We start from the raw sequence: 15,471 nt of genomic DNA, 5'->3' as shown, positions 1-15,471 counted from the left end.
GGGTCCATCACATTCTCCTTCCCCTTCAAGAAGCTGTGGTTCCTCACTTTTCTCCTCCTCTCAAACAAGCCAACCAAAACACTTGCATTATTTCAATCACTGCAGAGAAGTTTTTCCTTATCGGCCACCTCCACATTTCATGGTTGCAAGCCCGAGTTACCTTAGACGGCCTTTTCCTAGAGATGCTGGGAGGGGAAAACCTTTGCGTGTTCCACCCCTGACTTACTCCACCCCTCCTAGATAGTTCACTGAGGTTTGCCTGTTCCAGTGCCTGCCTGACAGCCAGCCAGCTTCCAGATCTTTGTTCCTGGAGGACAGCTGGAGAAGACCTTCTCTTTGCAAGATGCATGTTAGTACAGGTAGTGCTCGGTTAATGACCACTCATTCAGCGACCATTCAAAGTTGTGACAGCACTGAATGGGTGGTATTTATGACAGGTCCTCGAAGTTCTGGCCATTGCACCACTCCTGTGGTCACATGATCACAATCCAGGCACTTGGCAACCAGCTCCCACTTACAAAGGTTGTGTGTCCCACAATCACATCATCGCATTTGCGCCCTTCCCTGCTGGCTTCCCACAAGCAAAGTCAGTGGGGAAGCTGGTAGGGAAGGTTGCAAGTTGCTCCCACCATTTTTTCTCCCAAGGAGCCCTGCTACAGAGTACGAGGTCCCGGGGATCATGTATTCCATAGTGCGCACTCGCGCCACAGCTCCCCCCTCCCCGGCCCACATGCGCTTATGCAGCGCCACAGCAGTGCATCCCTCCGCAGCACTCCGGCCAGGACTTGCAGCTTCATCTGGCTTCCCCGTTGACTTTGCTTGGCAGGAAGTTGCAGTCATGTGAGGTCCTCGGTTAATGACCTGTGATTTTTGCTTAGCGATGGCAACTGGGATTGCCATCACTAAGTGATGTGGTCACATGACATTGCGCTTTATGACCACATTGCTTAGCAATAGAAATTCTGGTCCCAGTTACAGTCATTAAGCAAGGACTACCTGTATCTCCTGGGGGAAATCGTTCTGTCTGCATCCCCCGTCTCTTATGCTGAAGAGACTAAGCTCATACCGTGAGGAAGTTCCTCCTGATGCCTTTTTCTTCGTAGTTTTAACCCACTAGTTCTGATCCTGCCGTCTGGGGCAAGGGAAAATTAAATCCACCCGCTCTTCTGTGTGGGAAAGGACTGTCATATCGCCTCTGTCATTTTTTTATCTAGGTTAAAACATACCCACATTCTTTAACTGTTCGTCATAGGTCTTGGTTTCCAGACCCCTCTCTGTCTTGGTAGCCTTCCAGCTTGTTCCAACTGGTTCTTGTCCTTTTTGAACTGTGATGTCCAGACTTGGTCAGAGTGCTCCAAGCAGAACCTGACCAAGACCAGATAGAGTAGCATCATTGCTTTCCATAGTTTGGAGAGCCAGTTTGGTCTAGTTGTTAAGGTGCTGGGCTAGAAACCAGGAGGCTGAGAGTTCTAGTCCCGCCTTAGGCATGGAAGGCGGCTGGGTGACCTCGGGCCAGTCTCTCTCTCAGCTCAACTCACCTCACAGGGTTGTTGTTCTGGGGAAAACAGGAGGAGGAAGGAGTATTAGGTATGTTTGCCGCCTTGAGTTATTTATAAAAATAATAAAGGTGGGATAAAAATTAAATAAATAAAATTTAGTCTGTGCTAGCATGTTCCAAACGGGGAAGATGGAAAATCAATAAGATGCCTTTATTTTTATCTCTAGCTGCTGAGCTAAGTTCTTTATTCTGAAATGGATCCCAAGCTTTCTTGGAAGGGTGATTGATTAAATGCACTGCAGGGATGCCAACTCTGTTCTCGGTGTGTGTGCGTGCAAATGAGACGGTGTGGAAAAAGCAGGGAGACTGGATTTACTTGATATCTGTGATACTTTACTACAGCCTTCCTGAGCTAGTTGGGTCAGCAATTCTGGTGCCTTGGATCCTGGCAATTGTGGGTGTCAGGTTGAAGGAAAGTGCCCGTCTCTGTGGTGGTGGATTCAGGACAAGAGTAAGAGACTCAGCTCTTGATACCGTACAAATCTCGGCCAGTGGTGTTGGGAGGTAAAAGAGCCTCACGTTAACAAATTCAGAGGAATGGGTTGTTGGTGGCTGTTTCAGGAGGACGTCTTCAGAAGCAGCCAAGCACTCCTGAATCTGAGATACCCAGAAAACGAGATGGGAAGAAACCGTTGCCTTTGTGGTTTCAAATTTCCCAGAAACTTCAAGTGGAAACAGTATGCTGGGCTCTGCTAGCTCCACTTTAATCAGGGGCGACATCTTTCTTCATCTTCGATCATGCAGAAATTGAGTCCCCTTAATTAAGCCGTGTTCTGGCTTGTAGGTCTCTCAGAGGAAGTCCTGCATTAGACACAATGCAACTGCTGCTTTGCTTTGTATTTAATCATTCGCTTCCTAGACCAGGAGAGGATTTGTATGAAGGCAGGTGAGCCTTAGTGGGAAAGCTAATCAGTGTCGGATCTGGCTGGGACACCCCCAGGAAATTCCAGCGCTGAGCGCTGGACTGGGAAGCCAAATTCTCCTGGAAGAAGGCAGTGGCAAACTACTTACTTACTTACTTACTTACTTACTTACTTACTTACTTACTTTTCAAGTTTCTATCACCGCCCATCTCTCCCGAAAAGGGGACTCTGGGCGGTATTCCCACAAAAGCTGTACAGCCGTCCTCACTTAATGACCACTCGTTCAACGACTGTATGAAGTTACGGCGGTGCTGAATGAATGGTAGTTGTGCCTGTTCCCCGAAGTTATGGCCATTGCTGTGCCCCCATGGTGACATGATCAAAATTCGGGTGCTTGGCAGCCCATCTGCACTTACGACTGCAGGGGCACTTCAACTCACCCCACCACCTATCTCCCCCACCCCACCCCCATTTTTTTCTTTTGGCTGCCCTGCACTCCTCTGGCCCTGGCAGCCATTTGGCCCCCAGCTGACCACACCATCTCCTTCCAAAACCTTGCAAGAAACTACCAGTGGGATTCCATTAACGACAGCAATGGGGAGTGTCAGAGTTGCTGTCGCTAAGCGATACAGTCATGTGACGTCACACTTTATGACCGCATTGCTTAGTGATGGATATTCCAGTCCCAATTGCCGTCATAACTTGAGGACTACCTACATCCATGAAGGCACAGGAGTCTGACTGGACTCAAGGGGAGTGTTACCTTTAAGTGAACACTGGAAGGAAAATGCTAGAGAGCTGCATCCTCCCTGCCCCCAGCATGGACGCTCCCAGGCAGCCAGAAGACCTTTCCTCTAGGGCTGGGCTTCAGTTCAGAGGTACGATTCAAAGTCAGCTTAATTGAATCGCATTAGAAAGTTGGCTCACGCTGGAAACAGACTGAGTTGGTATTGATCCTTATTCCTTCCCTGCCTGCATTACTTGTGATGACATTTGCAGGGCCCTGCTCCTTCCCTGCCCAGCACCAACAAGCTGCAACAAAACCGAGCAGATGCGCCAGTCTGTTTTGTGGGCTTGTTTATCCAACGGGTGAAATACCCGCTTAGTCCCGTTCCTGTGAGCGGAAAATGTCTCACCCGGTCTCTGGTGTTCCCCTCCTCCTCCTAGGACTGGCCATTTGACGATGGAGCTCCACCACCCAGCAAAATAGTGGACGACTGGCTCAACCTGCTGAAGACCAAATTCTGTGAAGACCCCGGGTGCTGCGTCGCTGTCCATTGCGTGGCCGGCCTGGGGCGGTGAGTGCCAGCCCGCCAGGCACCAGGGCAGCAAAAACGGCCGCGTTGCTGCTGTTGCTGTTTTCCTTTGCACAAAACATCTCAGAAGAAGGTTGTGGCATTCTCCAGAATCAAGTTCAACACAAAGGAATTACTGCCTTCACTAATATATGATGTGTTTATGTTTTAAAATGTGGCTGGGGAATTCTGGGAGTTGAAGTCCACACATCTTAAAGTTGCCAGGTTTGAAAAACACTGGTCTAGATGTTCAGTTTTTGCACAGAAGAAACATACAGGTAGTTGTGGACTTAGGACCATTTGTTTAACAACCATTCGAAGTTATGACGCTGCTGAAAAAAGTGGCTTACAACTGGTCACTTACAACTATCCCCACTGTCACATGATCAAGATTCAAACACTTAGCAACCAGCATGTATTTACAACAGTTGCAGCGTCGCAGGGTCACGTGATCCCCATTTGCGACCTTCCCAGCTGGCTTCCGACAAGCAAAAACAATGGGGAACTGAACGATTCATTTAATGACCGTGTGGTTTGCTTAACGACCACCGCAGAAAATGATGTAAAATCGGGTGCAGTCATATGATGTCTCACTTAGCGACCATACCACTTAACAGTGAACATTGTGGTCATAAGTCAAGGACTGTCATATACATAGACGTCCCCAACCAGGATTTTTTCCTCCAGCCTTGGCCTCCTGAATTGTTCTTCAGCCATTTCACTTCCTTCAAATTGGACAAAAGAAGTGATACCCTTCATGGGCCTGATCTCACTCCTATCTTTTCCTTTCTAGGGCCCCGGTTCTTGTCGCGCTGGCCCTGATTGAGAGCGGGATGAAATACGAAGACGCCATTCAGTTCATTAGACAGTAAGTGCTCCTCGGTAAACCTCTGTGCCGCCCACTGTGGTTGAGATGAATGGCCACAGGTGGGTGGTCGGTCTGGAGCAGCTGCTTGGCACGTCCCCAAGGAATACACAGTTGACTGGAATCTCCCACCTGAGCTGTACCACTTCAGACCTAAAAGCACCCCCCTCAGCCCTTAACAAATTGTAATAAATGCATCATCTTATGCCAGAAACTGCTTAGAACCCAGTTCTCTATGCCAAACTGCTCCTAATCTGGAAGGAGGATAAGTATTCATACCTGCATGCAGTCCAAATTCTGTTTGAAGTGTAGGAAAAATTCGGCATCACAGTGGGCACTGGGCAACCAGTTCACGTCACCATCGCAGCTTCCCGTGATCACATGACTACCATTTTTTACCTTTCTGGCTGGCTTCTGGCAAGCAAAATCAAGGGGGAACTGCGTGATCTGCTTAACGACCACATGGTTTGCTTAACATCCACCGCAAAAAAGGTCGTAAAATCGGGTCAGATTCGCTTAGCAACCAGAATTCTGGCCCCAATTGTGGTTGTTAAGCGAGGACTACCTGTGGTCTTTCCAGAAAGCGGTTGGTGTGCCCCTCTTGCTGGGTGCCTGCCTTTGGGATAAAAACGAAGCCAGCCCTGGGTGAAATATCCCCAAATCCTTTGTGATGAGCAGCAGTTCCTTTATGGGACTTCCCCACATGCAGACGCTCCTCACTTTCAAGCATTTTGATGGAACGTGCTGTCCCTCCTCTCTTCCTGGCAGGAAACGCCGTGGAGCTATCAACAGCAAGCAGCTGACATACCTGGAGAAATACCGGCCCAAGCAGCGTCTGCGTTTCAAGGATCCCCAGAACCACAAGAATAAATGCTGCATCATGTAACCTGAGTGATGCCCTCTGCTGCAACACACCCGAGGGGGACGACAAAACCATGCCCCACACAAATGCACAGGGCTTGACTTCTGAAGTTGCAGAGGACTTTTTGTCACAATTTTTCCTTTTGAGTTTCCCCAAGGAAGAGGAGAGCTGAGTGCCCCCTTGTTGGTTTCAAGGCTTGAAATGACCGTGGGTTGTTTTTTTTTTAACCTTTCTTCCCCAGATATTTGTCTTGTCAAAAGCTCTTTGTAATGACATCAACCTGCAATGCAATAACTCTTCAGTGTCCTCTTTCTCTAGAGAACTGATTGATGAATGAACTAACTAACTAAAGTAGATACAATAGGGTTGGCAGGCCTGTAGTTAAGCCCGCTTATTTCTGGGCAGGGAGAAATCTAGATATACAGAGGAGCAGAGTTGGTTGGGCTACAAGGGGCGCTGTGCTGTGCTGTGCTTGGTCGCTTGGTTTTCATGCTTGAAAAGGGAGCCGTGGCACTCTCTTGCAAGAGTTGTGAGGATTGAACAGGAGATGAGAAGTCACCAGGCCTGTATAGAGAAATCCAGCAATGTGTTTTACACACCATGATCCCCCTCCTCTCCAGCTATGCACCGTCTCTCTGCACATCTCACTGCACTTGGTTCTGGCCCGTGAAGTCATAAAATTCCCACCGATTCTATAAGCATGCTATCTTCGGATGCCTTGAGGGAGAATGTGGTCGAGTTTGGGAGAGTTGGTCTCTCGGAGCGAGAACTGAAGGGTTCAGGAAGGTGTGGAATAAGGGTTGGGAACTGGAAACAGGAATAGGATGAGGAAGTGGGTGTGCGGAATGGCACTTGATTTGGAAAGGTCGTGTGATGGGGCTCCTCCAGTAGGTTCAGACAGGCTGAATGGCTCTGGGCATTTTGAGGAAGAAGCTGAAGAAAGCTCTTTTCTGGATGTTAGGAGGGGGGCTTGTGGAAGTGTCTGGCTAAGAGTCATTTTTCACACTCATACACCTACGGTATGGACTTTGTGGAATAAATATTTTTAAACAAAGACAGGTCACATCCTCAGTGACTTAATGGAACTCGAGGTAACTTGTGAGTTTTACTGATTTCTCAAATGTGTGTGCAGGGCACTGTTGCACATACTTCCTTACCACTCCTGATCTGCATTTACCCATTTCAGGCCTGGTTGTGAGAGCGATTACAGCCTCTCATTTGTAGTTCTTCAACTTGGGTCTGTCTTCTTATCACAGTGAGCAATTCTTATATACATCCAGTTGTCAGCTGCTTTGTTTTATCCATGGAAACACAGATGCCTGCATGGGGTTGGGGGCACCTCCTGGTCCCACCAACAGCCCAAGACTGGTTTCTGCTGAGCCAGAGGATCTCCTGAGTCAGCAATCTGTCAACTGCAGTTGAACTCATGAAGAAGTTGAGACTCCTTATCAGTCCTTCTGTTTATATATATTTTTATTGCTGGCTGTTTTTTATGTGGATTGATAAGAATGTGAGTGTTACAAGTAGAAAGGCAGGAAATGAAATGTAGAAATAAAACATAAGAAATGTTTCATCAAACCCTGAAATACATCCATCCAGTAAAAGTTCAAAGAGGGCGGGGAGGTTGGGGGCCTTCCCCCTTTCCAGTAGAGCTGGCTTCTGTCTGCATACTTTGGATGTGTGGCTGCAAGAATGTTACAGAAGAAAATTCCCTGCAGTTCTAAGTCCTGTCCTGGGTGTTTGAGTGAGAGGCTAGAGAATGTCAGCCCTTCCTGGTAGGCCAGCTCAGCAGACAGACTCTGCAAGTTTTATTGGAACTCCACTGTATTGACCTGGGCCATAGTAACAGAACCTTGGAAGCCTCACCACCATTTTTCTTCCCTCCCTCTCATAGCAATGAGAGTTAAGGCAGAACCAGTTTAAGTTCCTTTCTAACATTGTCTTCCTGTCCTGGGCTTAAATCCTGTTTTGCTAGCTGCTCTAACGTTCCTCCAAGATCACCTCTGGGATCCTCTGTGGAGAAAGATTGAAAAGGAACCATGAGGTTAAAAATGGAGGCCTGAAATTGATAAGTAAGGTGTCACCCATCAGCTTTAGTTATTTAGAGACGATCAGATTGTCCTAGAATCCAGCTTAGATTCTGGATGAAGGGTGGTCATTTGGTTTATGATGTTATTCCTGGGGGAAAGAGGACCAATGAATAAGTGATAAGAGTTTTTCCACCTGCCTTGATATCTGCAAAGGTCTTGAGATTTTGAAGACAAGGATTCATCAGTTGGAGGGAGAAGAAGAGCTTGGCTCATTGTTTTATCTAGCTCTTTGTAGGATGTGAGAGTTACCAGAAGCTCCAAAACCATTGTCATCTGCGTTTTGCTTTCTCTCAAAGCACTTCTGTGTGTATTGCTGCATAAATTCTTGACTAAAATTTCAAGATGCTTGCTGGATTTTGGGGGAGTCCCATCTTTGCAGAGCTGTTTCATGTGGTCTCTCTCATCCAATTAGGTTTTTTGTTGCCTTTCTAGCTTAATTTGGGGATCTGTGGCTTGGCTTGTAAGGAGGAACATCCTATCCTGAAGCTTCCATCATTGTCCTATTCTTTTTAAACATGCTGCAACGGTCCTTGGAGGTTCTCTCCAAAGCATTGTAAAGCAGTGACCTTAAAAGAGTTGGGTTGAGAGAAGCCTGCTGTAGAGAAATCTTAGGTGGGGGTGGAATGAATTAACACAAGTCCATCCACTGATTTGTAAGGGGCTGGTTTGTCCATCTAGTTATAGGCTGTTGTGAATGTTGGCTGTGAATCATAAATTTGGATGGAAAAAATATCAGAAGGATTCTGATAGCATTTTTTCCAAATAATTTTTTTTATTAAAAAGCATAAGCTTTCGGGAGCTGCAGCTCACTTCATCAGACGCATAATTTTGGATCATGGTTTTTCCCATTCTTGTTCACTAAGATACAGTAATAAGACATACCAAGAACAGAGCTTTGAACTTGCTGCATGTGAGGCATGTCCTTTTTTTTACTAAGCTATATGCATAAATTAGTGCTCCAGAGCGGAACTCCTCCAGACTTCCTTGTAGAAGAGATGGCTTCCTTGCATCTCACCTTTGGAAAGGATTCTTGATAGGGGAGCAGCCTCTTCTCCTTTTTCCAAATTACTGTAGAATTTTCCAACACATCATTGTATTCAGGAGCAGGAAACGCCCTTCCTTCCAGCCTAGCAAATCTGTTCATAGAGAGACTCACTGAGGTCATTAAATCCAGCCCTGTTTGATGCAGGAATCTAAACTGAAGCATCTCAGATGGATGATTGTCCATCTTCTGCCTGAGCACATCCAATGAAAGGAGGCCACCACCTCTCTGGGACATCAGTTCCACTGTTCTTACTGATGTGACAAAACCTTCAAGTTACTTCTCCCCACCTGGGTCTTCCATTCTCAGACTTGGTACCTTGACCTGGTTCTGTTGCCTGTTGATCAAAGGCAGGGGGGAAGTATCTGAGAACTAGTTGTTTGAAGACCATGGTTTCCCAGATGTCTTGTGGGGAAGCAAGCAGTGGTTTGGATAACCACCATTTTGTCTCTCCAGAGCTGTTCTCCATCCAATCTCCCCTCATCAGGAAGTCAGGCTTTCTAAACGTTTGCAGTTGCTAAGATTTACTTGCATTGGGCTCGAACCCGGGCAGTGCTTCAGCTTGAGCATGTGTGAAACGATGTGCAGTTCCTTGGATGCAACTTGTTTCCTTTGCAGTATATGCAGAGTGTCCTTTGACCCTGTTCCTACCAGGGATGGCTTTTTTTTTTTTTTTGGTTGGACTTTGCTATTTCTTTATGCAGCTGACATTTGCAAGCATGCTTATCCATTGTACACCAGGCCCTTTCTGCATAAGGGGAGATCAGAGTCCTGTGTCCCAGCAGTTAAACATTTGCTAAATGATGTGTCTGAAAGAAAGTGTTTCAAAACTGAGTTTGCTTTGCCTGATCCTAGCATGTATATTGAAGCATCACTTTTAGCTCCTACCAAGATGCAGCTGTCTTGTAAGTTTTGTAATCTCATCAAGCATTGTCCAAACAGTTCCTTCAAGATCATAAGAACTAGAAATATTTTCCCCTTTTTAAAGAAGGAAAGTTAAGAGACTTTCCCGTGTCTTGCAGTCTGCTCTTCATCCTGAACATGGAGCTAAAACCTGAGTGGGAGCCATCATCAGCAAAACATTTTCCTTCCTGCAAGATTTTGGGGAGTCTCTTTTGATCTCTCTTGTGCTGTTTCTGGCATGGGTGATCCAGTTGATCCTGGCCAATTCATGCTTGAAAAAAACTTTCCTGGGTGCCACGCAAGATCAGTTTCCATGTCACAAGGTGACTGTACTTGGTGAAATAGCTTTTGCTGTTTAGAAAGTATAATTTCAAGGGTTGGAGAGTGCAAACTATCTTTGAGTTCTCATCTCAAGATGGGCAGGGCTGGGTCACTCAAGCTCCTTTTGAAGGCAGGACCCTTGGAAACAGCATCTTCCCTGGTGTGCCTCCTTCCACCAAGACCTCATGGCCTAGGAGCATGTGGTACATGAACAAGTGCATGGACCGTTCATGCACAGCCACAGAATGAAGAATGCTCAATTTGCATTAGACCTTGGCTTGCTCAGTTGATTCCATATGTTGGAAGAGAGAGGAGGTAGAACAGGCAGGAAAGGCGACTTACTTCACAGATGAAGAATGTCTTTTCAAAGGCACAACTCCAAAATTTTATTAAATATATATTATTTTTTTTTAATGGTGATGGGTGTTCTTCTTGTGATCCTGTGCCTTTGGGAAAACATTCTTTAGGTCTTGAAAAATGAAAGCAAACATTCAGAGCACATAAAATGTTTTCAGAGATTATTTCGGGGGGCCAGCTTAGTTACTTACAGACATACCAGCATTTTTAATAGCCTTATAGTGTGGAAATCTTGAATATAAAATAAAATCTTGTGTGTAACCTTAGCTGGAAGGAGAATGTAGAGAAATGAACAAAAATGCTACAATGCCTCTGTGTTTGGGGTGGGGGGGGGAGTTCTTCTCAACCACTGCAGAGCAAGACCTGTAAGTCTTTGTACATGGTATTGAAATCAGAACTGGGAAATTGAAACTCCCCGAATCTATTCTTCTTGATAATGCTTCGATACAGCTTGTAATATGTCCAGAATATGAAATTTGCACGTAGCAAAGACAAAATTAGAATTACGGGTGGAACTTGTTAGGGTTCTGCTGCTTTAGGTGGTGGAAATTCAGTGAAATCTACATAGGGAGGAAATGTTTTCCTTTCAGTACTCCATCCTACACACACTGTCTGATGCAGAACCTGAGGGTCTTCCAGATGCATGGGCTTTAATTCCCAGAATTCTTGCAAATGGCTTTTGTGGCTGAGAAATTTGGGGATTGAAGTCCATCCGTCTGGAGGACTCTTGAGGTGGAGAAGGCTGACTCAAGTCTTCGACATTCATCCCAGCCCCTTAACAGCCCAGAAGAACATCCGGTTCTTCTCATTCTTCTCCATGGGTGGGGAAATTGACAGGTGTGTGGCTCAGAAGAGTCCCTTTTCTTAAAGCAGGGTTTTCTGTCCCCTCCACCCAGCTCACACTTAGCCATTGGTAGAAGCTCCTTTCCGTTGGCTTCCCTACCTCTCTCTGCTGAAAGTCAGAAAAGGTGCAGATTTGGCCATTGTGTGATTCCTTCCCAGGCCAGATGAGAGAGAGATGCCAATATGGAAAGGCCCTGGGCAGTTGATGCCAGTCTGCTTCTTGAAATGAGGCCTTCATGCGATTGCCAGTTTCCTGAAAGATTATGATTTAATGACGTGTGCAGTGTGTCCATAAGTAATCCAGCAATCAAAACCTGGCAGTAAATCAGAAAAAAATAAAATTGGAAATTAGTCACTCTATATGTGCAGGAGATAATCGTTATTTTTATGACTGTTACTAATTATAAATGATAAAACTGCAGTGATTGTTATTTATTTCCATGACTGCCCTGTTCGTTGTGGGACATCCTGTAGATTCTGGTCCCGCCTGTTGCTGCAGCTTTTCAGATGGATCCACCCAGGTTCAATTTCAGAATGTTTCTCCATCTTAGAAACAGCCTCCTCCCCAAATCACATTTCCTTCCGACTTCTTCAGCCACGCACTTTGATGCAATTCCTTGGATCTCAGTAGTTCACAAATGAGGAATCAATGCTGAGACCCTTAACTTAGTTTTTCTCTTCTCCGAGCCCTGCTAAATTATTATGACAACTTCCGGTGCTTTTTTATCAGGTCAACATTTATGCTGGGGTGTGCCAATGAGATCTAAAACCGTGACACTTTATAATCATGACCTCCCCCCCTCCAATAAATGTACCTGTTTTTGCTCAAGTCCTGTGTAAAACTGTCTTTTTTAGCAATCACTTTTTTTTTTTTGGAATGGTGAGAGAGTCCTTGAAAAGTGTCCTATGGTGATTTTTGCCTCCAGCCACAACAACAAGGGAAAGCTAAAATAAAAGGCTTCACTGTTTTGTATGAGACTGGCAGTGAATTTTCTCTTTCCCTGGTAACATGTATCGCTGGATGGGAGCCACAATAATTGTTTAATTCATTTATCAAATGTTTACCTGCTGAAACTAGGTTGTGTCTGTCATCCACCCTACCAATGGAGCCAGCCCACTAATCTACTCAAAACGTTATTTGATCGATTGATGACATGGCTGACTAACCATCAATTTAGTTACCCAAAGCCGGCTTATATTCTTCAGTGCCTTTTGGAATTAGCCACCATAGAGAAGGTCTCCCTTCTGGTCCATCTGCAGGTAGGCAGATTCATTTTGAGTAAGGGGGTCCCTAACTTAGCACTGTACCATATAGGGTTTTATGGGCAATGAACAGCAAAGTGGCCACCAGGACAGCAATCACAAGATAGAGGTCCCTCTGCTCTCGGTTTTTCCTGCAAGTCACAACTTCTGCGTTTCCTCAAAGCAGCCCCAGATAGTGTCAAAGTAATCTAGCCTTGTGGTGGAAAGGACAGCGCACCAGGCTTGAGCGGGCCAGCAGAGCTGGTACCAACTGGGCAAGGTTGCAAGAATCCCAGGAAGCTCAAAAAGCTCATTTAAACTGAAGGAAGGGTAGAAAGCATTTGGCCACTGCCATGTTTGAAGAGCAATGCTGGCCAAAGCCTTTTTTGCATCTCTCGCACTCTGTGTAATGGACTGCTCAGCCTGTTCTGTAGGGTGGGAGGCTAAGTTTCCATCCATCTCTTCATTTGACAACAAACGATGCCAGATTATTCTCCTCTGACTGCATGAGAACCTCACTGAGTCACGGGTGTCAAGGCTTCTGGGTGCAGGTATGACCATAATTGGTGTAGCAGCCAAAGTTGGGCAGTTCCCCCCAGTGGTGGCTTCTGTTTGCTGTCCAAGCAGGAGCCAAGCCTCCACTCCTTTTTCAGGGGGACCATGGCATCATCTAGAACTAACAGTGGAAGCAAAGTGTCTTGTAAACTCAGATATTTTTCAGGTGGGCAGTACCTCAATCTCGCTAGGGTGTAATTCAGCTTGTTTTGCCCCCTTGCTGTTTCCATACACCAGATCAAGTTCTCCACAGCATCTCTGGCCCAGGCTGGATGGTGATGTATAATTGAGTATCAGAGCTGATGACACCATATCCCTAAAACAATCTATTCCAGCAGCTTCATACAGATGTTAATAGGTGGGAAAGGACTAAGTCCTGGGGTGCCCCATATTGGACCAAGTGTGGCCACCTGCACTCCTCCCCCACAACTAGGAACTAATGTAAAACAGTTCCTCCAACCTTTCATGAGTGGTCCAGAAGATGCCATGGTTGCTGTCAAGTACTCCTAATAGGACCAGGAGATGGACATTCCCCTCCAGGTCCCAAGAGCGGTCATCTGCCAGAATGACTAATGCTGTTTCTGCCCCATGACCAGGCCCAACTCCTAACCAAAGTGGATGTAGATAATCTTTCCATCCAAAAGTGCAGCCTTCTTTCAGAGGCTGAACAAACTCAACCCAAGCTTGAAGAACAAAGCTGTTTTGCTTCCAATGATGGGCCATTCCTACTCCACAAATGCAGGAGGAAAGGAATAGCCTCCCACAGACTAAAAATGAACATGGCCTTTTTCCCTCCCCATATCCATCTCACAGTCCCTTTGTAGCCCGTCAGCTTTATCCATTGCCAGCATTTTGAACTCTGAAGTTGCTCCACTGAAGATCTTGGCAAGACAGGCGGCACTCATTGTGTCAGGTCCTTGGGCCGTAGCTATGGCTGCTGAGTGGATTGTAGGGCAGACAGAGCCAAAGGAACCTCTGGGCATTACGCAGCACAGAGCATCAAATCGAGGCTGGTGGTGTAGCTGCTACGCTGCATGGCTGAATTGCACCTGAACTAGGCTCTAGCTTGCCAGATGCACGATGACTAAAATGGTTAGAGGAAGTGAGAAGGAGGGCTGGTTCCACCGTGGTGCACAGCACAGCAAAAGCACCGTGCTATGGAGAGGCTCGCAACTGAAATCACAGCCAAGATTAAGCCGCTGCTTTTGATGGTAAATGTTATGGGTAAATTCGAGACGGGCGTGGGTAGCTTGCAAGGAGACTATAAGAGAAGTAATAGAGCAGTTACTCAGTTCCAGTCCATCTGTGAAGCTCTATTACTACCTCCCCAAAACATGGTGTAATAAAGTTGGGTTATTTAGGTGATTGAGTCTAGATGTCGGGTGAGATCCAGACTTAAAAAAAATATTTTTAATTAATTTTTGGAAATCTTCAAATAAAAATGAAACCAACTTTTTCCTTTCGTTAGATTTTTATCCTCTTAATTTTCAATCAACTCAAGTGGGGTACACACCTAATGCGCCCCCCCCCCCCCGCTATTTTCCCCACAACAAAACCCTGTGAGGTGGGTTGGGCCGAGAGGGACTGGTCTGAAGTCACACAGCCAGCTTTCAGGAAAAGGAGGCCTAAAACTCAGTCTCCCAGTTTCTGGTCCCACACCTTCGCCGCTACACCACACTGTCTCTCCAATGAATACAATTCATACAATGCGATGCAAAAGCTGTGAATACAATTCAAACCAACTGGAACAACCTAAATGACAGTAACATGCAGATCGAAACAAAATACTGGACTATTTCATTTTGCTGCAATCTAGATACAGTACATCAATCATGCACACATGCACAAATGTGTTTGTGTGTTCACACACTACTACAACCGAAATTGTAACACACATTGGCAACACAGGATTGTCTTGCCTTTCCACCAATTCAAAATCTGAAAGTTGACATCATTTTTTGACACAGCCTTTAATCCCTGATACACTCCTGTTCTTCCAGACATAGGAGGAGAACCAGGTTGAGTCTATGGTGGAAAAAAATCAAGAATCTTGATTTTTTCTGGCTAACAAATTTTATTAAAAGGCAGAAGCTTTTATAAGCAGAAAAGGTGATACCAAATTCCTGATTTAGTGCCCTTCCATGAATGCATAATCTTTTTAACAATTGTCCTAACGTGATATGTCCAGGGCCCATCATAAACAGACCAATTCCAGATTCCTAGCATATACTTTCATTGCACATTGACTTCTTTAAACTTAGATTTCTCCCAAAAATCCACCACAGCAATAATATCCAACCAATAAGAAACTATCCAAGGACATAACACAATATACAGGATGTACAAATGTACCTTCAAATGTACTGCATCTCCAACCTACTGCATCTCCAACATAAGAAGGATGATAATTAAGAAGAAATGTTTTGTTTAACTGGCTTTGTTTTTAGATCATAAGAAACATGTTTAAGGTGTCTTAAGACCTGAAACTATTGATTTTGTAACAGGAAACTCCAATTCTATTTCTTACACTCTTTGTATGTGTGCCCACATTTTTGTAAAGATTCTAATTTGCTGGGAATAATGAATTGTTAGTTTAACCTCTAATCTTCTCTAGTGAAAAACTACAGGGCTTTTGCTTTTAAAAAAATATAATTTTATTGAAGACATTTTTAACA

At 45.4% G+C, this 15,471-nt stretch overlaps 1 protein-coding gene across 2 annotated transcripts in view; it reads left to right on the top strand.

The window, feature by feature from the left end:
• PTP4A3 (protein tyrosine phosphatase 4A3) overlaps nucleotides 1-11,810 on the top strand; it is a 95,164-nt gene extending 83,354 nt beyond the window's left edge. For both annotated transcript variants that reach the window (XM_063299717.1, XM_063299718.1), the window contains 3 exons: nucleotides 3,589-3,719; nucleotides 4,510-4,584; nucleotides 5,350-11,810. In XM_063299717.1, the coding sequence (XP_063155787.1) occupies nucleotides 3,589-3,719; nucleotides 4,510-4,584; nucleotides 5,350-5,467 (324 nt within the window). In that variant the 3' untranslated portion in view covers nucleotides 5,468-11,810. The remainder of the gene's footprint in view (nucleotides 1-3,588; nucleotides 3,720-4,509; nucleotides 4,585-5,349) is intronic.
• Nucleotides 11,811-15,471: the final 3,661 nt, after the last annotated feature.

Source organism: Candoia aspera, chromosome 3, assembly GCF_035149785.1.
Source record: "Candoia aspera isolate rCanAsp1 chromosome 3, rCanAsp1.hap2, whole genome shotgun sequence".
NCBI classification, from domain to species: Eukaryota; Metazoa; Chordata; class Lepidosauria; order Squamata; family Boidae; genus Candoia; species Candoia aspera.
This window is presented reverse-complemented; position numbering and strand designations above follow the sequence as displayed.